The 27,435-nt window shown below is 56.2% G+C and overlaps 10 protein-coding genes across 10 annotated transcripts; 6 read left to right on the top strand and 4 right to left on the bottom strand.

The window, feature by feature from the left end:
• Positions 1-203: 203 nt before the first annotated feature.
• Positions 204-1,757, bottom strand: CDEST_11718 (uncharacterized protein). Its single transcript, XM_062927874.1, has one exon. It carries the CDS (start codon positions 1,735-1,737, stop codon positions 1,261-1,263), a length of 477 nt encoding a protein of 158 aa, XP_062783925.1. The 5' UTR covers positions 1,738-1,757; the 3' UTR covers positions 204-1,260.
• Positions 1,758-6,351: 4,594 nt separating this feature from the next.
• CDEST_11717 (Putative VWA-Hint protein, Vwaint) lies at positions 6,352-9,135 on the top strand. Its single transcript, XM_062927873.1, has 4 exons — positions 6,352-6,448; positions 6,509-7,137; positions 7,217-7,379; positions 7,444-9,135. Exons 1-4 carry the CDS (start codon positions 6,446-6,448, stop codon positions 8,878-8,880), a joined length of 2,232 nt encoding a protein of 743 aa, XP_062783924.1. The 5' UTR covers positions 6,352-6,445; the 3' UTR covers positions 8,881-9,135.
• A 1-nt stretch (position 9,136) lies between these two features.
• CDEST_11716 (Putative zn(2)Cys(6) fungal-type DNA-binding domain, fungal transcription factor) lies at positions 9,137-11,487 on the bottom strand. Its single transcript, XM_062927872.1, has 4 exons — positions 11,016-11,487; positions 10,420-10,929; positions 10,184-10,345; positions 9,137-10,100 (listed from the first exon to the last, which is right to left on the bottom strand). The coding sequence occupies exons 1-4, from the start codon at positions 11,073-11,075 to the stop codon at positions 9,351-9,353; spliced, it is 1,482 nt and encodes a 493-aa protein (XP_062783923.1). The 5' UTR covers positions 11,076-11,487; the 3' UTR covers positions 9,137-9,350.
• Positions 11,488-12,130: 643 nt separating this feature from the next.
• CDEST_11715 (uncharacterized protein) lies at positions 12,131-13,442 on the top strand (the record flags this gene model as incomplete). The annotated part of the gene is made up of 3 exons (XM_062927871.1): positions 12,131-12,670; positions 12,750-13,061; positions 13,126-13,442. 3 exons carry the CDS (start codon positions 12,131-12,133, stop codon positions 13,321-13,323), a joined length of 1,050 nt encoding a protein of 349 aa, XP_062783922.1. The 3' UTR covers positions 13,324-13,442.
• Positions 13,443-14,297: 855 nt separating this feature from the next.
• CDEST_11714 (Putative short-chain dehydrogenase/reductase SDR, NAD(P)-binding domain superfamily) lies at positions 14,298-15,299 on the top strand (the record flags this gene model as incomplete). The annotated part of the gene is made up of 1 exon (XM_062927870.1): positions 14,298-15,299. The coding sequence occupies one exon, from the start codon at positions 14,298-14,300 to the stop codon at positions 15,297-15,299; it is 1,002 nt and encodes a 333-aa protein (XP_062783921.1).
• Positions 15,300-16,275: 976 nt separating this feature from the next.
• On the top strand, positions 16,276-16,941 carry CDEST_11713 (Putative glutathione S-transferase, Thioredoxin-like superfamily, glutathione transferase family; the record flags this gene model as incomplete). The annotated part of the gene is made up of 1 exon (XM_062927869.1): positions 16,276-16,941. One exon carries the CDS (start codon positions 16,276-16,278, stop codon positions 16,939-16,941), a length of 666 nt encoding a protein of 221 aa, XP_062783920.1.
• Positions 16,942-18,577: 1,636 nt separating this feature from the next.
• Positions 18,578-20,407, top strand: CDEST_11712 (Putative glucose-methanol-choline oxidoreductase, FAD/NAD(P)-binding domain superfamily; the record flags this gene model as incomplete). Its single annotated transcript, XM_062927868.1, has 1 exon — positions 18,578-20,407. One exon carries the CDS (start codon positions 18,578-18,580, stop codon positions 20,405-20,407), a length of 1,830 nt encoding a protein of 609 aa, XP_062783919.1.
• A 535-nt stretch (positions 20,408-20,942) lies between these two features.
• CDEST_11711 (uncharacterized protein) lies at positions 20,943-21,978 on the bottom strand. The gene has a single exon (XM_062927867.1). The coding sequence runs from the start codon at positions 21,858-21,860 to the stop codon at positions 21,351-21,353; it is 510 nt and encodes a 169-aa protein (XP_062783918.1). The 5' UTR covers positions 21,861-21,978; the 3' UTR covers positions 20,943-21,350.
• Positions 21,979-24,026: 2,048 nt separating this feature from the next.
• CDEST_11710 (Putative cytochrome P450) lies at positions 24,027-25,720 on the top strand. Its single transcript, XM_062927866.1, has one exon. The coding sequence runs from the start codon at positions 24,122-24,124 to the stop codon at positions 25,520-25,522; it is 1,401 nt and encodes a 466-aa protein (XP_062783917.1). The 5' UTR covers positions 24,027-24,121; the 3' UTR covers positions 25,523-25,720.
• Position 25,721: 1 nt separating this feature from the next.
• On the bottom strand, positions 25,722-27,110 carry CDEST_11709 (Putative aspartic peptidase A1 family, aspartic peptidase domain superfamily). Its single transcript, XM_062927865.1, has one exon. The coding sequence runs from the start codon at positions 26,973-26,975 to the stop codon at positions 25,731-25,733; it is 1,245 nt and encodes a 414-aa protein (XP_062783916.1). The 5' UTR covers positions 26,976-27,110; the 3' UTR covers positions 25,722-25,730.
• Between the last annotated feature and the right edge of the window lie 325 nt (positions 27,111-27,435).

Raw genomic sequence — 27,435 nt, 5'->3', positions numbered from 1 at the left:
CAAAACTGGACATACACACCCCAACTCACAACTCGGCCCGCCCTCGCAATCTTCTTTCACAGGGGGGACCACCGTCGCGTGTGGCTAGCCACGCTTTCTATGTCGATTTTTCAGAGTGTTTTTGGATTTGTTTTACTGAGCGGTGACGCGCATCCTTTGCGAACAAAACAGAGGTATCATACATATTCCCCTCTCCTCCCCCCAACCAGCGCCAGTCAACATGTTCCCCCTTCCGAGCATTCCGTCTCCCCAGAATCGGTCCGTCCGCGTCGTTAACCTTTCGTACCGACGCCCGTGCTTGGGGGAGAAAAGTTGGATCCCAAGCGAGGGAAAAAATGAAAAAGGTGACAAAAACAACCGTGGGTATGGGGGGTATCGGTCGCCAAAAAACAAAAACAAAAAAAGAGTAAAAAAAACTTTGTGAACACCGGCAGCAATTCCGTACGCCCAAGGAAGGAAAAAGTCCGAGCCAGGGAGGGGTAGTTTGAACCCGTCGCAGCACGTCGCCACCAACCCGGTCATCGCGGTACGGCGTTGTCCGTCTACCGTGGAAGATTTTCGATGATGTGGGTTGCCGGGAAATTCTCGTCGGAGCCTCACAGCCTCACGGATTTAAAAGGATCTTCTTCGGTGGTAAGAGGTGCGGATGAGGGCTCGGAATGCATCGGCTTGGGGTGAGTGGCGTGTGTTTGTATGTGTGGGTGGGCCTTTGACCAGCCTGGGTTTTCGGTTTGGGTTGTGTAATGGGTTTGGCTTTTTTTTTTAATCCATTTGTTTAAATGGTGTTGATGGGTTTTTCTCGGAGCCTCTCTCGGTGTAATGTACCGCAGAAGACATGAAGGATTTTTTCCATCCTCTCAACATTGTCTTTTCCGTTTCCTTGGCCGCGATTCAATCTCATCGTGAACCCTTCACTTAGAGGCAGGTTCGGCACTCGTGGTGGCCGCAGGACGGGCACGAGTTGCTGATGACGATCATGCTTCCGCACTTGCAGCAGGAGGGAGCGACGGGCATGTTGGCGGTTGGTGGTGGTGGTGGTGTTGTTGTTGTTATTGTTGTTCTTGTTACTGGGTGTGTGTAAGTTGTGTATGAGGCCTTTGGTGTGAATGTTTTCGTCTTGAGTTGAAGAGATGGAGAGGCGAGTGAGTTGATGAAGAGCAAGAAGGGGAAGAAACAGAAAAAGACGGAGGAGAGAGGCCACACTTATAGACAATTTCCCTCCTCGCCCACCCTCGACCCTCGACCCTCATCTCTGCTCTTTCAACAAGCAGGCCAGCCCTTCTCGGAGCCTTGGACCCCTGGTCTGTCCGTAGTGGTTGCGGTTCGAGAGGGAGAGAGACACACAGAGAAGAGGGAGGTGTGTGTAAGTGGTGGTGTGCACGGCTCAGCCGGGTGTACATAGCAGTCCAAAATGGAGGCGAAAAGGGGGGGGGGTTGGAATACCAGAGAGGCAAGGCAAGGCCAGGCAAGGCCAGGCAAGGAAAGACAAAAGGCAAAGGCAAACGGCAGGCCAAGGCGACGGGAAAACGAGAGAGAGGAAGTGCCATGCCAGGGGTTCATGGTTGGTTGGATCCTGAGATGAAGTGGCCGCGCAGCCAGCAGCCAGTAGCAGCAGCACAGCCGGACGGACACCAGTAAATCGGTATGTCGATCGAGTCGAGTGCGGGGTTTTAGTTCAAAACTTGACAGGGCCTTATTACAACTCGAGAACGCGGAACGGCGAGTAAACTGCGACATGGGACGCCGTGGAGCCGGGGACGCTCAGCCTCCCCTCCCCGTGTGTGTGTGTGTCTCTCTCTCTCTCTCCTCTCTGTCTGTCTATTTGGCTTTTCCGTCTCTCTCATTCTCTCTCTCACTCTATCTTGCTCCATCTCCTCTCATCCTTACACTGCGGACGAATGACGAGCCGAGATGACCGCACACACACCTACAGGTACACATCCACACACGCACCCCGAGGGCCTGACGTAGGTGTGAAGAACGTGCCCTCGTGCCAAGGAAAGGGAAGGAAAACGTGCTTTTGGCGGGAGGGGAGGCTGTGAAGGGGAAAAGGCGACTATGGGCGCCTAAAGCAGCCCCCCCCCCCCCCAAAGGTTTCGAGGTTTCTCTTACTCCAAACCATCGAGTAACACACTGAACGACACACAGCACCCTCGCTCACTCTCCTCACCACACTTACGCTTTCTGCCAAGACTCTCAACCCATACAGGTACATACCGTCCATTCATCGGCAGGCTCCGGGGTTTGTTGTGTGAAACAATGCGCTTGGAGATGCACAGATGGGATACCGTGGAGTGGGATGGCACGCACACCACCACCAACCACCCCCCCCAATCCGTCATCTTCTTCCATGGTCTATCCCGACTATCCCCTCGCCGTCAGTTGACTTGGGCGTTGCTACATTAATTCATAGGTCAATGAGAGCTGCGCGAACGAGGCACGGTACCACTTGCGCGGTACTACTTGAGCCTGCCTTGCACCAGTCAGGCCGTGGATGGAGCTACCCAGAGGCGGCAGAACAAGTTGACGAGAAAACTTGAGGCAGCTCTAGCTCCCCTGGTGGCTCTCATCATGGGTGCGCGACATCGGCCTCGTTCTCTGCATGCACGCGGCGACAAGTACTCTGCAGGCTTGTCTCACAAGCTTTTTCGCGGCAGCGTCTGGTTTCCGCCTCCGAACCCCCCTCCAAGTGTCCCCCCCCAGTGTGCTCCCCCACGTCGCTTGGGCTACAAGTTCCGCTGCACGAGAGCTGCAGGCGGCTCGACAAGGCTAGGGTTAGGGGGGAAGGGGATGGGAAGGGGAGGAGACCGACAAGGGGCCACCGGGGGCCCTGGGGGCATTTGACATTTGAGCCTATCGCGGGGTTGCCCCCTTTTATTGGACGGCGAGGGTCTATTATGCGAATGCTGGGGAAATCGAAATGGGATCCGAGCTAATGGAAGGCCCCCGATAACTATGCAGGGTGATGTGGAGAGAGAATGCATGGGAAAATGGAGGGGGAGGGAGGGGAGAGAGAGACTTGACAGCCGACAGCCAACAGTTACCGGGCTATTCGGGTCGAAAGCCGGCGATGGGCTACAACATGATGCCTGTACATCGTGCTATGTACTATGTATGGATGGGATGAATGTGGGCAAGGCGCATACAGTACACTTATTGACTCCTTGACCGGAGGCTTGAGCTTGTCGGTCTGAGGATCCAACAGCCTGACCGGCCGACCCTCCTTTGCCTCCATGTTGTACTTGTTGTATCCGCACTGCCGCCCAATCCCCATCCCGGACAAGCTTCAGGATGAGTTCAGGATGAGGTTCGACCGATGGAGGATCTTGGTCCATGTGTGCTCTCAGAACGGTAATGATCGCATTGTGTATGCCCAACCGTCCGTGCCAACTCCCGTCGACAGCGGCACCTCCTTTTTTGAGTCTACCTGTACCCCGCAAGATGAGCGAGATCGACTGAAAAGAGATCTCTCGAGAGCCAAACGGTCTGACGCATCCGGGGGACGGCTCGGGGAAGAGAGGGGTGTGATGGGGTGTGATGGTGTGGTGGTGTGAAGGACTGAAAAGTGGAAAACCTGGGGCAAGAATGGCAGCCTCTCAGAGGCCGAGCAGTCGCGACAAGACTGCGCCGCGGGAGCTACGGATGGCAAGGTTCCCAGGATCCCTCGGGGTTAGCTTTGCCCTCTCCCGGAAACTCGTCGAACCATCATCATCAACGGCGCCGGGTTACACGCAAAATGCGCCACGCAAGCCGATGGATGGGGACACGGAGGGAGGGGTGGTGGTTCTGGCGGGAAACATCAACTTCCCTGATTCAACAACAGTCCACAGATGGATGGATGTATCCTCACATTGCGTGTTGTGAAATGACCAAAAATAAAGGACAAATAAACCGGGGCCGTTCAATGCGGCCGGGGAGGGGGCAAACATCGACTGACTGAATTGAACTGAATGAACAGCCCACCCAGCCCACACCACCCGAGTCGGAGAGCTCGACTCGCGACACCAAACGCCGGTGGGGAAGACTCCCTCCGGCGATGTCCGTTGAATGGGGCCCTTTCTCGGAACTCCTCCGTCGTCAGACGGCCCCGCCTGTGTGCTCGAAAAAGAAAGGAAAGGAAAGGCAAGGCAAGGGGGCAGCGTGAACGGGGCGAGTTGAAGCATTCTTCCCGCGTTGGCCACCAAGAAGCAATGCCGATGGCGATGAGGCCCCCCCCCCCAGCCATCTCAAACCCTGAGTGAGGGTCTTGTTCTCGCGAAGAGAAAGAAGTAGAAGAAAAGAAAAAAAAAAGAAAAAAAAGAAGGCCAAGGATGCAATGGAAGGCAAAGACACTCGGGGCGTCATACCGCACAATCTGCGCCGATGTTTTCCTTCTTGCCAACGGCGGGCCCCCCCCTCCTCTTGGTGAGTCTCTCGTCACGATCGGATGAATGGGCTCTACAAGTACATCGTAGTCACCCCGTTCACCATAGCCTTGCAGTTCGCTCTGGCTTGCAGTATACATCGTACTCACTCTGCACATGATTCTCGCCCACGCAGATGAAAGCGTCATGTTGCATTTCTCGTCTGGCCAAGGGACTTCTTGGCGAGAGGCAGTGAAGTGCTGTGGCACAGACGGATGACGATGTCCAACGCTTGCTTGCCCCAGTGGATGAAGTGAACCTGTGTGTCTCAACCGCATTCTCACTTCACTTCAAGCCCCCCCCCACAAAGGGGACCAGCTGTGCCTTGGTCCCTGACAGGCGCGCTAACTCTAGCCATCGGATGTGCAACTGTCGCCGAAAGTGACCAAGCGGCGCCAGGGCTTTCGGCATTGCGGTCTAGCCTAGTTCTCGCCCCTCAGACTCACTCACATCCCCAGGTCCACTCACCCATTCACTCACTCACTCACTCATTTGCTCGCTCACTGGCTCCCCCCGTCAGCTATGACGCAAATGTTTCTCCCAAAAAGAGTTGGACGCACGTGAAACTCTAAGAGAGCAGAGAGAAAAGAAAAAGGGGGGCCGGCAACAGGGTCTCTTGTGGGGACAGAGTTGCGCTGCGCTTCGCTCCAGGGAACGACAGCGGCCATCCCTGTCCTGCACTCGGGGTTCTCAATGCGACGCATTGTGGGATCGAGGGCTGTGCTGCGCCTGCTGGACGAGTGAGAAAAGGATTCGTAGGGGGGCCCTGGTCGCCAGGCATAATTCCCGGTCGGTCTTGTCCCATCTCGGCAGACGCTCCGGTCGAGTCTCAGGGCCCAATCACATCTTCCGCGACACACTTGAGTTCGTGCAAACAGAACGCTATTGTTTCTTTGAATATCTGTGGGTTATGCGGAGTTCCTTTGACGATGGATCATTCAAATGAGAGCAGAGTGAGTTAGTGTTGTTGTGTTCTTTTGGCTTGTCCATCGGGCACTGCTGCCTCGGCCCGTCTGACATGAGCGGCACTTTTTTGAGTCACTCACTGGCTGTCGGCGGCTCGTGTAAACCTGTACACTACTTCCATTCACGAGCAAATGAACAGGATAGGGCTAACCCGAATGCAAATCTGACCAAACACGATGATGATGAAGGGAGGAGGGAGAGTGGCACAGACGCAACTGTAAATTGGTCCTCCGAAGGGGGAGGGGGGAGATTGGACGGCTCTTTATGTTTGCCGGATGACTGTCCGCCGCCCCAAGGGGGGGGCTGAGGCGGACAGGCTTTTCTCATCCCAGTAAGCTAGTCGAGGCTGAGCGAGATAGAGAGAAGAGAGAGGCATTGCTCGCTCGACCCACGACTCGCCCAACACAAACACACGAACAAACAAAGTTCCCGGGGATCTGGTTCTTGGGACAAGAGAGAGAATGCCTCGCGGGATGCCCAAACGCCTGGCCCCGTCAAAGGGGGGGGGCCCGGTTCCGAGGCGCCGGCTCGGCCTGGCTCCGGAGACATAAACGGTTCTGCCTCCACAAAAACACTTCCAGCACCAAACGTCTCGACCGGGACGCCCATTATCGACACCGCCTTGAAAGGGCTCGGGCTCAGGCTTCAATCGAATAGAGTTCCTGAGGGGTGTTTGCCTTTAGGCAGACGCGCTCGACTTCGGATTAGTTGAGATGAGTAAGTGAGTAGCGTCATTCGCGATTGGTCAACACCCGCCGGCCGATGGCGTAGGGAGTGTTGGCCTCTTCAGCCTTTTGCAGATTGCTGGATCTAGCCATCAGCGTAAGATCAGTGTCTGACCGCTCTAGCTCCTCATATGCGGGCCTCACTAGGCAGGCAGGCGTGGGCGGAGTGAATCACTCATGAAGCCGTCTGTTTGTTGTAAGGTAGATATATATGTATATATATATATATCTGTGCAACAGCGATTGTATTCAGTTCATCCATACCATCAACAGAAACGAAACTGTATCCTCCTAGGCGACCTCCAGAACCAGGCTTGACTATAATCTTGCACCCCCCCAACTGACTTCACAATGGTTGGTAAACTCACAGTAACCACCAAGATCATCCGCTGACATACATGGTATTACTCAAAGGTCAAAAAGTGGTTTTCCCGAAGCTCTATCGAGGCTGATCCGGCTCTCGTCTCACGGGCCGATTCGACCAAGTCGGACATCTCAACATGGACGACCACCAGCACCACGATCCAGGGAGATACGCTGCCCGAAGATGATGTGGCGCTCTCTATCCACCCGCTTCCCTCCAAGGATGGCCTCATCGCCAAGATCACGCCGCCGAAGCAGCCTGTGAAGCCCATCGTCCACGTACCCTGCGACATCGTCCTGGTCATCGACGTGTCGGGCAGCATGGGCTGCAACGCCCCGGTCCCCGCCAACCCGGGCGAGGAGACGGAGAACTACGGCCTGTCGGTGCTGGACCTCGTCAAGCACGCCGCGCGCACCATCCTCGAGACCATGGACGACGGGGACCGGCTCGGCATCGTGACCTTTGCCTCCAAGGCCAAGGTCGTCCAGAAGCTGACGCCCATGAACAAGAAGAACAAGGCGCTCGCGGAGAAGAACATCAACGGCATGCGGCCGATCGACGCGACGAACCTGTGGCACGGCCTCGTCGAGGGCATCAAGCTGTTCAACGCTGGCGGCGAGGTCAACACAGGAAGGGTTCCGGCCGTCATGGTGTTGACGGACGGGATGCCGAACCACATGTAAGTTATGCTCTCCGAAACGGACACCGGTAATTTTTTACCGGAAAAGGGGGGGGAGGGTAATTAACATCCTGTGAAGGTGTCCCGTTCAGGGTTATGTGCCCAAGTTGCGCGGCATGGAACAGCTGCCCGCCTCCATACACACGTTTGGCTTCGGATACTCTCTGAGGTCCGGTCTGCTGAAGTCCATTGCCGAGATTGGCGGCGGTAATTACTCCTTCATCCCGGATGCCGGCATGATTGTAAGTTCATGGATGTTTCCAAGGCAATACTGATCCCCGTGTCAACTAACAATCACGACAACAGGGGACCGTTTTCGTCCACGCCATGGCCAACTTGCAGGCAACCTACGCCATCAATGCCACCCTCCGCCTCACCTTTGATGCCTCTGTCGATCTGCAGGAGACAAGCGGCGATTCTGTTGTCAAGCAGGAGGCTCTGACTCTTCCCGACGAGGACGGCGAGCCCAAGCAGCTTTCGATATGCCTAGGGAACATCCAATACGGTCAATCGCGAGACATTTTCCTGCAGGCCACCACCACCGGCCCCGAGGGTCTCACGCCGCAAGGTTCAATCATTAAGGCGGTGGTCGAGTATTCTCGAATGACCAGCACCGTTCACAGGCAAACGGCCGAGCAGTCACTCCTCGTCCCGACAACCCTCCCGGAGTCCGAGATCGCCTACCACCTCTCTCGCTCCAAGATCTGCTCCTTCCTCTCCTCCATCATCCCCATCCGCGAGGACGGCGAGCACGAGGCCAAGAGCCACATCTCGCTGGGGCTGGCGGTCAGGGAGCAGCTCGACAGCCTCATCAGGGACCTCCCCGCGAACAAGTTCCCCTCTGATCCCCAAAACAGGTCCCTGATCGAGGACCTTGCGGGCGAGCAGCCAAAGGGGCAGATCTCCCTCGCCCTGACGAACCGTGAGTACTACAACAAATGGGGCACCCACTACCTCCCATCGCTCCTCAACGCGCACACCCGCCAGATCTGCAACACGTTCAAGGACCCCGGCCCGCTGCGGTACGGCGTCGATAGCCCGCTGTTCATAGCGTGCCGGGACCGGCTCGACGCCGCGTTCGACAACCTGCCCGCGCCGACGCCGTCGAACGAGCACATGGCGACCCACCGCGGCCGGGTGAATATGAGCTCGTACAATAGCTCGTCCGGCGTGTGCTTCGTCTCGTCGACGCCCGTCCAGCTGGCCTCGGGCCGGACGGTCCCCATCAGAGCGCTCCGCCGGGGCGCGGCGGTCCAGACGCCCTCGGGCCGGCGCCGCGTCGTCGCCGTGCTCAAGACGCCGGTGCGGCGGGAGATGATGTGCCGCGTCGGAAGCCTGGTCGTCACGCCCTGGCACCCGCTGTCCCTCGACGGCGGCAAGACCTGGGTGTTCCCCGCGAGCGTTGCGGAGCGGCCTGTAAGGTACACGGGGTGCATCTACTCCGTCCTGCTGCAGCCGAACCGGGACCCGAACGCCCATGCCATGAACGTCGCAGGGTACTGGGGTGTCACGCTGGGGCACGGGCTCGTCGCCGGACAGGACGCGAGGGCGCACGCCTTCTTTGGTGACTACAGCAAGGTTATGGCGAGTCTGAGGACGTTGGGCATTGAGAGGAAGGGCGTTGCTGTTGGCGGAGGCGTGGTTAGGGATCCGAGGACTGGCTTGGTCCGCGGCTTCAAGTCACATAAGCAACGGGAGGGGGTTACCGTTCGGAAGTGGAAGAAGGTCGGCTGCGCTGTTTAGTTGGGCTTTGCGGACTGACTTTGGCTTTCATCCATCTGTTATTCCTTCACAGATGTTGCCATTGTCAGTCAGTCTTAGTTCTGCCGAGCCTCGTTTGGTGTAACTTCTCAATGGCGTGCGTCGGCTCCTTGTTAGATGCTGGCATTGTAATGACACGAGTTCTCGGAGAGAACATCATTCATTGCCTTTGCGAGTTGGAAACAAGCGGTGTCATTCACGACAAGAGGATCTCTATAAGCCAGCCAGGGTTCGTCAAGATTAGAACAGCAATCTACCTAGCTACAATCTAGAAGTTGTCGTAACCCTACAGAGTGAGTTGGCCGCGTTGACACTGTTCTGTCCAGCTCTAGGCCCAACGACACTCAAGGAACAGAAACACTGTTGTAAAGTCTTCTTTGAACTCCAAAATATTCTACTCCGCAGTCACCCAGAGTTTGCTAGGAGGGCGAACAGCCTAGGCAGCCGAAGCCCTACGCCGCAACCCCCATCCATCCCTTCGCCTTGGTCCTGATCCCATCGGGCGTGGCCGGCGTGCATGTCTTGGCCGCCAGCCCGTCCCTCTGGGTGCTGAGAAGGAACTTGCCAATGGTGATGCCGTTGTTCGCCGTGCGCCCAAAGAAGCCGAGCAGCTTCCACTTGGTCTCGGAATTGAACCCTTCCTCGGACGAGTTGAGGTACATCAAAGCCATGCCGATCGGCAGGGGCGCGGACTGGATGCCAAAGGTTCCCGCCGAAGGGTGGAAGAAGACGTCGACAATGTTGGCAATCTTGGCGCAGTAGACGAGGGGATCGGTCCGCTCGGGCAGCTCGAGGCCGGCCGTTGCGCCGAGTGCGAGACGGAGAGTGCTGTACGTGAGGAGGGAAACGGTCCAGCACAGAGCCATGATGGAAGCAACGACAACATCGCAGGCGGCCGGGTTGTCGAGGCCTCTGGCCATGAGATCTTGGAGTTCTTCCTGGGGGCTCAGGTTGCTCAGCCACCACTGGAGCTCTCCGTCCATGCGCCAGCATTCCTTGACGAGCCTGCTGCGCCGTCGCTCTTTGACGGCGTCATCCTCGCAGTTCCTCAGGCGATCCAGGTCTTCGAGAAGGCCGGGCACATCGACGAAGATGTCGACCAGGACGTCCTTTGGGGTCTTTGGGGTGGTCTGCCATGGGACCGTCTTCCAAACGGGGTGGCTGAGCGGACATCTGCGTCTGCGCTTGACGTGCGAGATGATCTGGCTGGCATTAGTTCACACACGCCGACATGGATTCACAACCAGGCTCCGCAAGAACAAAGGGGGGAAGGGAAATGATGTACCAGATGATACCGTCCCGATGAGAACAAGCTGTGCGATTGTCCCTCCATGTGTGATTCGGGAGTCCGTTGCAACACCAGGGCCATCTCGCCTAGCGTATGGCCTTCCCAGCTCTGGGCTTGCGAGATGCCGCGTCGCTCTCTATCGTCGGCTCCATACATGAGCTTCACGCCGCATCTCCAGTCAGCTCGGATTCCATTTACAGGCTTGGGTAATAATGCACGCATCACATTGTTACCTCGTAGAAGCCAAGGATCCTGGATGCCAAGATCAAGGCGTCCGACTTCCGTCTCCTCGGGTGTCGCAGGGCCACGTTCAGCTCTCTCAAGGCATCGCAGTAGAACTTGAGGCCGTCGTCGATCATCCACTGCTGCTTGTCTCGCCGGCCGATGGTCCCAAGACTCAGCGCCAACAGGCTCTGCCGCAGCGCCGTGTCGGTGCGGTAGAGGTCGCGGACTGTCGTCGCCCAGTCTGCGTTGGCAAACCTCACGATGGGACTTCCGGGGGCACACAGCGGGGCTTCAGGCATGTAACCTTCCCAGAACAGATCGAATATCTTATCTTCGAAGGCGGACTGAGACAGGCAGGGCGCCTGAGTGACTTCTCGGACAACGGGGACCAGCGCCTTGGAGACCCAGCCGGCCTCCCCAGGGTTTGTGACGTTGACGAAGATGCGCTTCCTCTCATAGCCCGCGCACTCGATCCCCGCCTTTAGACACTGCCCACATGTAGGGCGTTGCAAGTCGCACTGGCAAAGCTTCTGTCAACGTTGTGCATAACTGTGAGGTAGCAGCAGCGGAACATAAAGATGCCGCGTTTGACGTGGAGACTCACGCCCTTCTTTCGCTTCCGGCACGTGTTGCAACCCTTGGAGCGTCCGGGGACACCAACCATGGCGGCGACGATGGGTCGCTAAGGTCCGGACGGATAGCTGTGGATTCGGCGCGCGAGATGCTTCTGGATTGGGAATGGCGAGAAAAGATAATTAGATAGTTACAACGCGGGGTGGGTGGTGGACAGACCCGTTTATCAACGGCGGAGAGAGAGTGCGCGAAATAGACTCTAGACGACGAATTGGCAGCTAGGCATAAGCCGCATGAAGCGCCAGGGCGGCCGTTGGTTGTATGTGCTACGTCGTTTACAAACGCGAGGTCGCGGGCTATGTGTGTCCAAGACGATGTTGGACAAATGGTTTGTCTTGCTCTGATAGAGGTGGCTCAGCAGCCGCATGAACAGAATGCCGTCAGGAAGCCTAACCACGCCAACAAGCGAATGGGAACTTCTCTTGCTGACCAAAGTCCATGACGACGAATGCAGATAGACACGTTATCCGTACATGGAGCGCGGCCGAACGATTACGCCGCGCATCAAGGGGGGCACCACGGCCAAGCCCCCCATGCTTACGCGAAGTCCACACGCACCCCGGAGAATGCGAATGCGGCGTGCGAGCTAGAGCCCTTTGGGAATCATTGTGCGCGCTGTGGATTGCGATTCTGCATTTTCCTAGGATCGAATCTCAGAAAAAAGAGATGATCCAGTTGGGCGTGACTCGAACGCCAAGGTAGGTAGGTGTCTTGCATGTCGACTCATCCATGAGCCTCAACTTTGAGTATCTCCGAATGCGACCTGTGAGTGGACGCGCATCATGATTCCTGAAGCGTTACTGCCCCTCTCGATACTCGCCCATGTGTGTATGTATGGGTTAACTTGATACTGAACAAGGGGAGCATGCGAGGTCTCTCCATGATGGAAGCCAGGGGCCAAGCAGCCAGCGACATATAAGAGACGTGCTTCCTCTGCCAGGAATGTGTCTTCATGAGGGTTTCAACAACCTCTACTTCATCACGGCACTTCCTGAGACTCTTTGAGTACTCGGCCATACCCTCTTGCATTCACCTGATAAGTTAATACATCGAGGCCCGCGATCACAAAACCTGCCTTCACCAACCATGGTCCAACCAACTCGACCACCTGCCAACGGCTTCGTCGCCGCTACCAGAAAGCTGTACAACCCGCTCGGCTTCTCCAAGGGTTACAACTTTGTCCTCTTCTTCATCTTCTTCGGCGCCCTCATGGGCTTCACCCTCGCCCGCTTGCAGTACCTCAGCTTCGACACGTTCTGCAAAGGCGCGGCTCCCGGGGAGTGCTTCAGCTACCGCAAGGGCTACAAAAAAGCCGGAATGATCATCCATCTTTCCGGCATCCTCCCCGCCGGCTTCCTAGCATGCTTCCAGTTCGTACCCGTCATCCGCCACAAGGCTCTGCTGTTCCACCGCATCAACGGCTACGTCATCATCTTGTTGGCGATTGTTAGTACCGCCGGCGCGTTCATGATCGCGCGGAACGCCTTTGGTGGTGGTCTCGACGTCCAGGCCGGCGTTGGGCTCCTGGGCATCATGTTCGTCGGCTCCCTGACGCTGGCCTATGTCAACATCAAGAGGCTTCAGATCGAGCAGCACCGGGCCTGGATGCTGCGCGCCTGGTTTTACGTGAGCTAATACGACACCACACCCATGCACGCATGCATGCATGCATGGAGAAATCCCCAGCGCTGACCAACATTCACAGGCCGGCTCCATCATTACCTTACGCCTCATCCAGTTCATTTGTGTCGTTATCATCAGTCGGATCGGCACCTACTACGTCGCGCGTCCGTGTGACCAAGTTGCAAGCACGATAGACGACACAAATCGAACAATCGAGCTGTATCCGGATTGCGCGGCATACTTCTCCGGGGCAAACCCTGATCAACACACGATTGTTCACGCGGATCTTCTCAACGCCACATCTGCTGCCGAAGCTGGAGCGGCCGTTAGCATGCCATTCGGAATGGCGCTCTGGCTAGCACTGGCGATTCACGCCATTGGTATCGAGCTATACGTGAGTGTTTGGCATTGTCCTAGCGAGCTTGAACAAGAGCGAGTCTCTAACATGTTAATCTTAGTTGAGACTCACTCCGGCAGAGACCGAGAGGCTCCGCGAGGTATCTTACAAGAGACAGCTGGAAGCCGGCATGAGCCCTGCCGGACGCTCCGGGTTGACGGCTGACCGCATCGGGGATTCGAAGGAGTGGCAGCCCAAGCCTCAGGATTCTCGAGACGGCTCCATGATGCAACTACCTACACCAAAGTTATCAAATTGAAAGCGCATAGGTAAAAGATGGATGTATTGATGAGTGTCTCTTTGGGTAACTTGGGTAGGCGTTTACATGGGCGGATGGTATGTTGTATGTACTTTGATACATATGCTGGCTTAGAGGGCAAAACATATGCTAGATACAACAACAGAGTTTAATGTACTTCAGCATTGTTGACTTTAATCAAAGTGACGGCAGTGATCTATCTCGTGATCCAGCATGTGTTGTGTTGCATCTCCAAGGTGGAACTGGAGTTATCAGTATTGCACGCCAGCTTCCAATGGACAGTTGTCTAGGACGTGTCTCACCTGTAACCTAGAAATCTTGCGTGTTAATAGAAACGTAATAATTATTCAAGATGGCATGCCAAATTGTGTAACTACACAAATGATACAGTGTTTCAAGCTCCTTGCAGTAACACTTGCTCTCTTTAAAGGCAAGCAAGAACTAGTCTACTAGCAGCTTTCAAGACAAGATACATAAACCGTTCAAGATATCCTGATTAACGAAAAAAAAAACAAAGGAAAGAAAAAACAATAAGAGGGGGATGCGCTGCTTTTGCTGATTGCAATCTGACTACATCCCTAGACCGCCTCGCCTGACCTAGGCTTGGCTCTCGATATCTTCATTGAGCATCCATTTGCTGCACGCACTGACCACTCCGGAGTTTAGCTTGGTCTCTATCTCCATGCTACTAGCACCTTGTACCATGGTCTTTGAGGTCTCGTCCGGCAAACCTGGGCTGCGCTCCACCAGAAGTCAATCGAGTTAGGAAACATGACCTTCATGCATGAGGTGACGGATATAAGAGCTTTCCGGCCGTCTTAGCTGGAGCGAGGTAGGTTGGCCTGTGGGTAGAACTCAAGTATATAACATGCCCCAAAGTCACGTCTTCTCCCGTTCTCTATCTACATAGACCTGCCCGCACAAACACGACCATTCTTTTGTTCACTTGCAACGAAACGTCTACAACGCCAAACATGATCCCAATCCAGCTCAACCGCTACACCGAAGCCCACAAGCCCGAGAACCTCCGGGGGCCAGGCGATGGACGTCCCACTGCTCTCCAGATTGTCCAGGACGAAGGACTCGTTGGCAAGCTTGCCGGCAGAGTCGCTCTTGTCACCGGCGTGTCATCAGGCCTCGGCGCCGAGACACTCAAAGCGCTGGCCGCCACGGGCGCAACCGTCTTTGGCACGGCTCGAGACCTCGACAAGGCGCGGGCGACACTGGGCGATCTTGCCAACGCGGCAAACGTCCGGCTGCTGAAGATGGATCTCGCGAGCCTTGCCAGTGTGCGCGAGGCAGCCGCCGAATTCCGCGCGCAGAGCGACACGCTGAACTTGCTGGTTTGCAACGCAGGCATTCTCCAGTTCGACGAGAAGGCCCGGACGGCGGAGGGGTTCGAGATGCACCTCGGGGTGAACCACTTTGCGCATTTTCTGTTGTTCGACCTTCTCAAGGACACCATTATCAAGTCGTCAACCCCCGGTGTCAACTCTAGAGTAGTGACTGTCACATCCTCAGGACACAGGATCCAAGGGATCCAGTGGGACAACATGGCCCTGGAAGGGGAATACGACGCATACAAGGCATACGGACAGTCCAAGACGGCAAATCTGCTCATGGCGGTTGGCGTCGATAGGCGGTTCGAGGGCGTCCACGGTTACAGCGTACACCCCGGGACGGCCCTTACCGGGCTGCAGGTCGAGGTGCAGGAGCAGATGGAGGCAATGAAGCAGAACGACGACATCTATCGAACTTTCAAGAACGCGGAACAGTGCGCTGCCACAACTGTGTTGGCGGCCCTGTCTAGGGATCTCGAGGGCAAGGGGCCGCTGTACCTGGAGGACTGCGAGGTCAAAGGGGAGACCAAGGAGAACTTGGGATGGGGTGGAGAGGGATATGCGCGCTGGGCTTGGGACAAGGAGGAAGACGATAGACTGTGGGAGCTGAGCAGTAAGCTGGTCGCATTGAAGTAGGGGCTTGCTGGTGGCCTGCTCAAGTATGTATGTACTGAATGTCTTTGATGCTACAGATGTTCTTCATCGAGTTTGTTCAAGACCTTGGAGCTTCCTACAAATCTCTAGCTTCTTCCGCCATGGGCAGTGTTGCCTCGTGTGTATTAGCAGTCTTTCAACCTGCTTGTGTTTTTTCCTGCCGTTTGTCAATGTCCACCCACCCCGCTACAGACCGTGGCCGGGGACACAAAGCAATGGAATCGAAGTTGAGGATATGTGTCTTTTCATTGTGTATCAAACTCGGTTCCTGACCTCCAGAACAGGGCCCCCCGTTGAAAACAACACGCTCCCAGAAAGGTAGAATCTGCTTTCTCGGTCTGTGTGTCGACCTTCCGAAGCAAGGATGAACTCTCTAAGCCCGGAGGACCCTTGCATCTCACAGAGAAATGGGATTTCCGTGCCAAGGCTTTACGGGAAATGGTGTGTACGGGGGGTAAAGATGCCCATCTACTCAGACCGGAGGCCGAGGCCCACGGCAGAGTTTGTTACATGTGCAACAACCTGCGCGTTTGTTTTAACTTACAAGCTCGGTGCACTGAAATCTGTACAGCAATCACTAATCAAAGAAACGAAGAGACCCCCCCCATAAAAAAACCGGGTGGTAGTGGATCGAGCTACGAATTTCGTTACAGCCTACGTTGAATCATGAAGGTGTTTGTGGTTCAAGCATAAGTCCGGACCTCATGCGGACGTCGTGCGGACTGACGTCCGCAAAAAGCGGGTCGAAGACCATATCTCCATGCTGTAACTCCGTGGTGGTCCAGCTCTCTCCGCATCGAAGAAACATGAAATAATGCCGGCTTCATGAGACAACAACTCGTGGCTATAAAAGATAGTAGGTGAAGTACATCTGACAGGTGATCTACTCCAATGTATCACCATTCATCCCACTCAGCTCCTCTCTACACATTAGTCAGTCACCAAAGACAGCCACACAATGCTTTTTTACGATAACAAACTCGCCCCCAACCCGCTGGTTGTCCGTCTCTTCATCATGGAGCGCGGCGGCCTGGAACTCGACGTCCAGTCGGTCGACCTATTCAACACCGAGCAACGCCGACTAGCCTATCGGACCCAGGTCAACAAGCGGGGCGAGGTACCGGCCCTCCGCCTCGACGATGGCACGGTGATCACCGAGTCAGTCGCGATTTGCAAGTATCTCGACGAGGTTGCCACAGGCGGGCACTCGCTCTTTGGATCGACGCCTACCGAGCAAGCCACGACGCTCATGTGGCTCCGCCGCATGGATATCGACATTGCCCAGCCTCTTAGCAGCTGGTATCGCAACGGCGAGGAAACCATCGATTTCTACCGGGGCCATCGCATCCCTGATCCTAGCGCCAAGGTCATTGAGAAGGTGCGCATCAACCAGGCGCTGAACCAGCTCGACGATGAGCTGGAGGGGAAGCAGTTCCTCTGTGGCGACAGGTTTTCCGCGGCCGACATTTTGCTGTATGGCATGACACAGCCATTTCTCAACGGGACCGCGCCTTGGGTGAACGCACCGGGTCGTCTGAATGTGGCAGCCTGGTTCGACAGGATTGGCAGCCGTGAGGCTACTCAAAAGGCCATTGCGGGCTTTGGAAATCGGGTATCAGTGTAAGAAGGGTGTGACTGACGCCCCAAGAACACAGGGTAGGGTTGGATACATGACCTTGTGCGAGGGATAGGAGGTGATTCGGGACTCGAAGGAGCACGTCCATATCGTGTGAGGAGTCAGGGATGCTATAATCACTTCAGGACTGCCACATCAGCAGGCATCATGTTACAACAATAGCCTGGTACTTCTATATAAACCGAAGGAATTTGGCAAAGTTACCTGGGATAAACCGAAGAACGGAAACCAAAGGTGTCCCAGTCGACGCGTCATTCACAGGAAAGATACGCTTAAACACCTCGCTTCAGATTGACAGAGGACTCAGGAGTGGTGCCGTGCTTTCATCCGCAGACAACGTGTCAACCACTCGCGGTTTGCCAAGGCTGGATTCAGATCACCGAAAGGGAAAAAACGAATGCCCAAGTCGCATAAGAGAGCAATGATCAAGCCACGAACGTAGACTTATGGAGATTGGATGTACGAGCTCGTGATACTGGATCGTGATCGCCGGCTTTTGCCCCCCCCTTCACGCCAAGGCTGCCGGCATTTACGTACGTCACGTCTCATTATGAAGAGCCGGTTTGAGGAGCCGAGAAATGGAAAGATTGGACGTGGCGTGGACGATCTTGGCAGACCGATCTTGTCTGGGTAGTACAGATCCAGCAACCTTAATTGACTATTTTCACGAATATAAGGTAGAAAAGAGCCAGCTTCTAAGCAAGCTTGACCCTAGACCCGGGGGCCTCGGCCATGCATCTCATTGGTCTACAATGAGGAGGTTCCCCAAAAAAGTAGGGTGTCTTATTACCACAACCCAGTTGAATAATCACGGTCCAACAACAAGCCGAGTCACATTGTACACTTACATGCCCAAGCCAGAGTCTATCCCTACAGATGTAGCGGAGAATAACAGTGCGGTGGTGGAGGTTACCAGGTTGTGGGGAGACAGGGTGTCTCTTGGCTGGAATGCTCGGTTTGCTGTTGCTTGTAGTGCTCCTGTCCCTTGACAATCGGGCTCGGCTTAACTCCAGGCCGTTGATGGACAGGATTGTCGAAAATGTAACATCGTATGCCTTCACGTCTACAGTAAAATCACGGGCGAATAGAGGGTCCAAAGCTAAAAACGACATCGACATAGTTGCGGGAGAGCGGCCTTTCGGTCCGACGATGAGACATATTACGCGGCTTGCCAAGCACTACTGCCCAAACAAGAGACCGCCTACAGCTTGCAATCCCTTCTGTCTGCTCTGTTTGGAGAGGATATTCTGTGCCAAGGTCGAGTCGTTATGATTTAAACTTTGAGCTAGACGGAAACTCATAAATTAGAGGCATATGGGGTTCTTGGAATTGGACCTTAACGGTGTTATTGGCCATCGTGACGTTGACAAAGCTGTATAGCCTCAATCTACATGGTTCCCTGGAGATCAAATTGGCACGTTGATGTGAAGGTTAGACGAGAATAAGGAGAAAGGGAGAATTACCAGACTATGAGTATCTTGAGAGTATAAGAGCGAGCGAGAAAGACTCAGAGATATCTAAGATATTCATCAACCTTCACCACCTCGTCACCATTAACAAGACATTCACCATCATCCCGTCTTTTCGCTCTTTTCGCTCTTTACGCTCTTTACAGCACCTCATCATGTTTGGAGGCTATCCGACACTGGCTTTAGTGGCATTGGCCGCTGGAGCCGTCTCTTCCCAGGAGGTCTACGACTACATTGTGGTAGGCAGCGGTCCGGGAGGAGGACCTGTGGCTGCCAACCTCGCCAGGGCCGGCTACAAGACTCTTCTTCTCGAGGCCGGCGAGGATCGTGCAGACGATCCCATCTGGGGCTCGATTGCCAACAACTATGCCGCCGTTAACAGCCCGTTGGCCCGCTGGGACTTCTTTGTCCAGCACACGGACGACCCGGAGCTCCAGGACCGATACGAGAGACAGACCTATCGCACGACCAACGGGTCCTTCTACACCGGTGTTGATCCTCCTCCCGGGGCTGAGAGACTCGGTATATGGTACCCTCGCGGCACGTCTCTTGGGGGCTGCGCCATGAACAACGCGGCCATTTCGACTCTGCCCCCGGATGCGGACTGGGAGATTGTTGTCAACCGTACCGGCGACCAGACTTGGTCGCCCGATAGCATGCGCCAGCACTTCATCAACATTGAGAGAAACGAGCGGCTCCCCCGCGGCACCCCGGGCCATGGATTCGACGGATGGCTGCGAATCAACACCCGGAACAACTCGTGGACTGAGCAGCCGAACAACGTCCTCCGCATCATGCATGGTCTCGCCAACGCCACCGACCAGGACACGAACAACATTCCCGAGCTGGTCATCCGGGACGTCAACGAGCTCTCCCCTGACCGGGACCAACACACGGGCTTCTACGGCATGAGCCTGCACATCCACGCCAACGGCACACGCTCTGGGTCCAACAGCTACATCCGCGATACCCTGAACAATCCCGCGGGCTACCCTCTCACGGTCCAGACCAACAGCTTCGTCACCAGGGTCCTGTTCGACCAGAGTGGCCCCGTCCCGGTCGCGAACGGCGTGGAAGTTCTGAGGGGCTCGGCCGTCTACCGCGCAGACCCGCGATGGACCCCGGAGAACCGGGGCGAGCTGGCCACGGTTCGGGCCACGAGGGAAGTCATTGTTTCCGGCGGGGCGTTCAACAGCCCGCAGATCCTGAAGCACTCTGGCGTCGGCCCCGCCGCGGAGCTGGAGAGGTTCAACATCACCGTGGTCAAGGACCTCCCGGGAGTCGGCGAGAACATGGCCGAGAACTACGAAGCCGGTGTCCTCGGCCTGGCGGGCGACAACATCAACCTCAATGCCGGACAGACCGGGCTCCTCCTCAAGACGCCCACCGAGACCGGGGACCGGAACATCCACGCCTGGTGCGGCGCCTTCGCGCTCGAGGGCTTCTGGCCGGGGATGCCCAACTACTACGGCCCCCGGCAGTACATGTGTGCCATGGCGCACATGCAGCCCAGGTCCCGCGCCGGCAGCGTCAGGCTGAGGTCGTCCGACCCGACGGACACCCCCGAGATCAACTTCCGCTTCTGGGAGACGGGCGGCGAGGAGGACCTGCGGGAGCTCGTCGACGCCGTCAACATCATGCGCAGGGGGTTCCTCGCCGCCGGCGACCCCGTCACGCCCTGGAACGAGCTGCACCCTTGCCACGGCGACACTGCCACCAACTGCACCGACGAGGCTCAGCTCGAGTACTTCAGACACCAGTCCTTCGGCCACCACGCGACCTCGACCTGCGCCATTGGCGCCGCCGACGACCCCATGGCTGTCGTGGACAGCAAGTTCCGCGTCCACGGCGTCCAGAACCTGCGAGTCGTCGACGGCTCCGTGTTCCCGCATGTCCCCGGCGCGTTCCCCGTCTTGCCCACGTTCATCATCGCGGACAAGGCGTCTGGGGATATCCTTGAGGCTGCTCGTAACTGCAAAGCCTAGAGTGACACCTTCTCCATATCTCAACGCTGTCGCTGTTTCCCTTGTCACTGGCCCGTTATCAAGTACTAGATGACTGGCCTCTGGATGAGGAAACGGTTTCGTGGAGGATCGATAGATAGTCTGGCTTTCTAGTCCGCACAAAGTTTTTGGCTCTCAGACGCATCTCGGCGTGCCATGGCGTCATTCATCATTTCGCTTCGTTGTCTACACTACATGGTGTGATTTTGTTTGTAATTAGGTTAGGTAACGCTCCGTCGCCGTTCCATAGACGACGACACTGTCCATAAATAAATCACCGTCTCAAGGACCCATGCAACGGTGGTGATCTTTAGTGAGAGGTGACGCATGCTGATTATCTGATCTGACATGCAACGGCCTTAGGTTCGAGACTGCTAACATTGATAAACACCAAACATGACATGGCCATTGACGGGATGTCTTGAGGGACAGATGCTTTGTGTGGCAGCTCTAGAAGGCGGACCGTTGCGAACGTCCCGCACTGCACAAGAATGAATGACTGCGGGACATTTTCGCTTTCCGTGGTGAAAGTAACTACTGCAATAGCGCAAATCTCCGCATGTCGCTATGATCTGAGAATCGATTTCTCATAAGAACAAAGATTCTTCATAAGTATCCCCATCTTCATCCACAGTCCCCTTGGATGATAAAACACAAGCATCCTGGGTCAGTGCTGGGAGGGGGAGGTGTTTAACTAGAGCGAAAGCCACATATGCCAGAATCCACTTTAACCACACCTCGAACCGACCTGGAGAAGACCAACACCCTTCACCAATCACCAATACAGGTAGCCGAGCGCTGAACTCTCGTATAGTCACACTCATCCCGCGGCATGATGAAGGTCTTGCGACGCTTTCATGCCATGAAACAACATCTCACAACCCCTCTAACATAGACAAGATCTCAACAAACTCGACATGGCAAATTAAGCCGTTTTGCCCGAAGCCCTCCCGTTGCTAGCGGTGAAACCGATCTCGAAAAGAACCAGGACCCGGACGAGAATTGGCGGCCAACCGGTGAGGTTCATGAAATAGTCCTCCACAGTCCAGTACGCGGGGTTCAAGAAGGACCACCACCCTCCAACCGCCTGGGCGGCGCCGGTGAAGTAAAAGACGTCCATCAGCAGCATGCCGGCGATGATGGCGCGGTAGGACCGGACGTCGTCGACCACGCGCAGGACGACGACCAGGAGGAAAGCGAAAAGAACAAAGGCGCCGCCGAGCATCGTGTACGCGAACGCGTGCTCGGGGGAGTAGGTAATGGAGCTGCGGGACATGGTGGCCACGTAGCTTTCGCTTCTGAAGGTCGCCATCAGGGCGGCACCGACGGCGAAGAAGGGCTCGTATGAGCTCAGGACGAAGCGGTAGGGGGCGGGTATTGCTTCTGCGACGGAAGCATGGCGTTTTTCGTTATTGTTATTGTTGTTGGTCACCATAGTGTTTTGCTGTGTTCGCAGTCGAGGCCTCTATATGCAGTGGTAAGGCCGATGGGAACTGAAGAAAGGCTGTTGGTTGTGTGATTCTGTGCGTGTGTGTGTGTGAGTGAGAGATAGGCTAATATGGTTGAAGGGAAAGCATTTCCGTTCTCCCGTTATCCAGGCGATACGCCTTTATAAGTGCAAACTGGCTATCAAGAGACGAAGACTGGCACGTCTTCCAGAGTTTCCGTTGTAGGCCCTCGAGCTTGAAGCTCGACCCAACTCAATCAATTTGGCAAGTGACGACGGAGATGGACTTATTGGATGCTTGGAAACCCGAGAAGACGTCCGTTGCCAAGCCAAAAAAAAAGTGCTCCCACCGGTTCATCGCCCGCTGGAACCGCCAGCCAATGAAGCAGCTATGGAGCTCTCCAACTTTGAACCTTTTGGCGTCCAGACCCCTTGCTTTGTAATGTAATGGGAGCATTGGAACAATGTCCGTCCGTCTCTGTCGCAACTCGGCAATGGTTGATGCGGACATCGGAAACCGCTGGGCAATCAAATCCGAGAGGGTCATAGGAGAGAGCTGTGTTGCTAAGCCAAGCGACTTGCTCTATCGAAGGCCATTAGAGAGAGCGCTGTGGCGGCCGCAAGAGCTGAGACGGCTGACATACAGCAACAAGCTCGGTAATCCATATCAATGCCATGTTTTCGCACCTCTGAGGGTGTCGTCTCTGCGTGGGCGCTGTGTTGGCGTGGGTACTTGGACCCTTGACTAAACCAGGGCATTCGAAGATGATCGGCGGACATAGCTCAGTTGGGAGAGCGTCAGACTGAAGTATGGGTCGTGAGACCCATTGAAAACTTCATTCAATCAATCTGAAGGTCGTGTGTTCAATCCACACTGGCCGCATCTTCACTTTTGCGTCTGCAAGTAACGCTTATAATTTTTGTCTTTCTGAGATGAGATATAAATAAATGAGTGAGATGAGTGAGTGAGTGAGTAATGAATGGATGATGATGAATGGATGAATGAGCCAGCCAGCGAAAGGCAGGAAGGGAGCATATTATTCACTGACTGGCTCATTGCACGCACGCATGATGCACTCACTCACTACCTACCTTACTTAGTTAGATACACATAAAGAGAAAGCGTTTTATTTGTTATCTACCTATGTGGTTGGCATGATCAATCACTCAGTGCTGCTTCGCGGTGATTTTCATGCATGTACGTACGTACCTATCTATCTACCCACCTAATCTGGTTTGTCGGTCTACAGACGTCTTAGTCGATACGCCCATATAATTATACATAACAGCCACTTACTTGCTCACTCACTTTACGAGTAATTGGAGCTGCTCCTCTCTCTTCGACATTTATAACCGGGATCATTCATCGGCGCGTCTCATTTATTCAGAATTGGCAGCTCACAAGGCACATGCAACCCAAATCCACGCGCCAAGCGCTGTTGCTAACACATGTTTCACCCAGTGACGGCGTAGGGAGAGAGCCACGTCGTAGACCTCCGCAGATCCCTTGCCATGTCTTTTCGACCGTCGAGTAAACAAATCCGAATTGGTCTCAGTGTCTTGGTTCCCCCGGGAATCCATCCGCACACACTGCCGATGAAGCTGGCTGGGGCACGATAAAAAAGCCCGCGAGGAGAATGCTCTCTAGAGCCGGGGACACGTAGTCGAAGACACCGCAAAGGCCGCATGATGGCTCAGAAAGATAGGTTATCGGTTCATGAACCTCCCCTCCCCGCAGTTGTGCAACGGCGCGAGGGCAACACCGGCAGCACATTCCAGCTCGTGTTTGACCCCCTCCCCCCCCCCCTCCCCCTCTCTGTGAGACATGGCTTTCTCGAGAGCAGGAAAGTGAGCTGAGACCTACAGACGTCGATCCAATGGCAACGGCCAAGTATTGGATTACGGCCCGTCGCGTCTGCAAGATGCTGTGACCCGGTGAGACATGTGAGAGACAATTGCGAAGGGCAATGACGCGAAGGGGGTAACAACAAAGATTCCAATTCGGACCTGGGGGGAGGGTCACTCGGCAGGGAGAGAGACGAGCGGGCTTCCTAGTTGCTCTATGCTGTCATTTGTCAAAAGTTGGAGCTTGATAACCTTGAGACATCCCATCTTCCGATTCTTCTCTTACTCTAGGAACTGTTGATTCTCAAGACTTCGGCCTCCTTCACACAAATCAACCGCGGCCAGCTCATACACAATAATACAACAGCCAACAGCCAACAAGAACAAACAAACAAACAAGCACCATGTCGACTCCGATCCCCCAACCCCCCGGCGTGCCGCTGTTGGGCAACATCTTCGACGTGGACCCCAAGAACACGTGGTCCTCCCTCAAGAAACTGTCGGAGAAGTACGGCGAGATCTTCCAGATCAAGGTGCTCGGCCACACCATCGTCTTCGTCGCGGGCGCCGCGCTCGCCGAGGAGCTGTGCGACGAGAAACGGTTCCGCAAATACGTCGGCGGGCCGATCGTCGAGATCCGATACGCCGTGCACGACTCGCTCTTCACGGCCTTTGACCATGAGGAGAGCTGGGGCGTCGCGCACCGCATCATCGCGCCCAAGCTGACGCCCCAGTCCGTCGCGGAGCGCTTCGACGACATGCTCAGCACGACCAACGAGCTGCTCGCCAAGTGGAAAGGCCTCGGCCCGGACGAGGCCGTGTCCGCCATCGGCGAACTCAACAGGCTGAACCTCGAGGCGACGACGCTGGCGCTCTTTGGCAAGAAGCTCGACTGCCTCACGGGGCCGGAGCACCCGATGCTCAAGGGCATGGAGGACTCGACGTCCGAGGCGATACAGCGGCCGAACCGGCCCGGGTTCCTCAACTGGCTCGTCTTCGGCGGCAAGTTCAAGAAGGCCACGGCGACGATGAGGGCGTACGCGTCCGAGATGGTCGAGCACCGCAGGAACAACCCGTCCGACCGCAAGGATCTCCTCGCCGCCCTCGTCAGCGCCGCGGATCCCGAGTCGGGCAAGTCCCTGACCAACTCGCAGGTCATCGACGAGATCGTCACCATGCCCATCGGCAGCAGCACGGCGCCGGGCCTCGTCAGCACCATCGTCTACTTCCTGCTGAAGAACCCGCACGTCATCGCCACCGCGCGGGAGGAGCTCGACCGCGTCGTCGGCGGCGGCGGGGAGCTGACGTACAGCCACCTCTCACAGCTCAAGTACGTCGAGGGCATCGTCCGCGAGGGCCTGCGGCTGTCCTTCGCCGCGCCGGGCTTCAACATCGAGCCCATCCCCAGGGAGGGCGACAAGAGCCCCGTGCTGCTCGCGGGGGGCAAGTACCAGGTCGCCCACAACCAGCCCATGATCCTCGTGCTCGCCGGGGTGAACCGCGACCCGTCCGTGTTCGAGGACCCGCTGGCGTTCAAGCCCGAGCGGATGGTGGGCGAGAAGTACGAGCAGCTGCCGGTGGGCGTGAGGAGGTCGTACGGCAACGGCAAACGCGAGTGTATCGGCAAGCACTACGCGTGGCTCTGGAACATGGTCGTCGTGGCGAAGCTCATCAAGGAGGTGGACTTCACCATGGCGGACCCCTCGTACGAGTTGAAGCAGGACGGGTGGTTTAACCTGAGGCCGGTGGACTTTTACGTCAAGGTCAAGCCGAGAGTGAGCAGCAGCAAGGCGCCGGAGCTGTGAAGGTCTGGGTATCTGTAATTGGGGGTTTTGGTGGCTTGTCACGATGAAGTAACTGTGTTGCTTTTGTTTTCGATGGTTGGTTGGCTGTGTTTTTCACACGTGAAAGCCTTTACTTTGGTGCTCAAACATTATTGGTATCATGATTCTATCTGACCATATCTCCCTTCCCTACCCCGTTTCCTCACCTCATCTCGCCGTGTTATAATCCTCAGTTGGGGATCGTGAGAGACAGAGACGCTTCATCGGCCTTGTCGCCCCTCTTGGATACACCGCCCTGGGCCAGGGCAATCTCGTTCTCGGCGTCGTTGGCGGCGAAGAAGGCGGAGGTGGCAAAGGGCGCGCCGAGCATGCAGCCGCCCGTGTCGATGTTGAGAGCGCAGAAGCCCGGTTCGCTGTCGGCGTTGTTGCGGATGTAGTTGCGGACGGGCGTCTTGATGGTGACGGACTTGCCCGCGACGCCGGCGAACTCGAGGTCGATGGTGGCGTCCCGGGGCACCGAGTCACAGCTGCCGTTCCAGGCGACGTGGCCGATGGAGTCCCGGGTCAGGCCGGCGGCAGCCATGAAGGAGTCGAGGACGGCGGAGCTGACGGGCAGGTCGTTGATCTGAGTGCCCGAGTCGATCATGCAGGAGCGTGTCGTCAGCTCCGAGTTATCAAAGGAGGCGCCGCCGACCTTGACGACGGGCGGGGCGACGAAGTAGCCGACGCTGGCGCCGAGGCCGTCGTTCTTGACGTGGGCGACCTTGACGAGGTCGCCCGTGAACTTGGAGAGGTCGACGGCGCCGAAGACGGCGTTGCCGGTGAAGGTGCCGTTCCACTCGGCGGGGGCCTCGTCGAACCACATGCTCTGGACGGGGGCGCTGATGACGCCCCTCTCGAGGAGGTCCTGGCGGACGTGAGGGCCCGTCGTGTTCCACTCGGCCGTGCGGTAGAAGGGCGCGGTGCCGAGGATGCCGAGGTCGTAGGCGGCCGGGATGCACTGGCCGCCGTCGAGCAGGCGCTGCTGCATGTAGGTGGCGATGGCGACGCGGGCGTCGACGGTGGAGGTGAGGCCCGAGTCCGAGGCGAAGTGGAAGGTGTCGTTGACGGTCTCCTGGCCCTGGACGATTTTGGTGTAGGCGCCGTAGGCGTACATGGATGGGAACGGCTCGGGCTTGGAAGCGGACGGGCTGTTGGGGAAGTCGTAGAAGGGCTCGGCTGTGGCGTTGCACTGGCCCGGGCAGAAGAAGCCGGTGCAGCCCCAGTTGTTGACGGCGCCGGGGCCGAAGACCCAGAAGTTCTCGGAGCCCTGGTCGAAGACGACCTCGACGGGCGTGTTGGAGCCCGGGTTGATGAGGTTGGTGGCGATCTTGTGGCCGCCGCCGTAGTAGTAGTGCAGCGGGATGCTGACCGTGGGGATGGCGGCGAGCGCGCCGTTGGCCAGAGCCGTCATGGCGAGAGCCTGGGTGCGCATCCTTTGTTGCTTGGGGGTTGTGAGAGGTTGAGCGAGAAGGTTGCGAGGAGGTCGGCCGTGCGGAAGAGGAAGAGGAAGACGAAGAGAAGGCAGAAGGTGATCAAGGTGTAGAATAAAAAGTGAGGGACGGACGGGTGTCCTTCTTATCGATACATGATGAGAACCGAGGCTCCGAGTTCTACATACACCATGTATAAATAAACTAGTTACTACAGGAACTACAGAGTACAAAGCATACGGTTGAGTTCAAGGGAGAAAGCCAGGGGCCCATGACACAGAGATCTATTTCAAGACGGGGACCCCATCTCGCCTCCGCGGAAGCGGGTGAAGAAAGGCCAGGATGAGGGCCAGTGAGTCTCTCCTAAGCTGCGTAGCGACCTGCTTTACATAACTCGAAGAAGCAACTTTTCTCGTAACTTTGCTGTTGTTACTTAAGATGACGACCGAACAAACCACCGAA

The sequence above is a fragment of the Colletotrichum destructivum genome, chromosome 7 (genome assembly GCF_034447905.1).
Source record: "Colletotrichum destructivum chromosome 7, complete sequence".
Classification (NCBI taxonomy): Eukaryota; Fungi; Ascomycota; class Sordariomycetes; order Glomerellales; family Glomerellaceae; genus Colletotrichum; species Colletotrichum destructivum.
The sequence above is the reverse complement of the archived record's forward strand: the minus strand, read 5'-3'. Positions and strand labels throughout refer to the sequence as shown.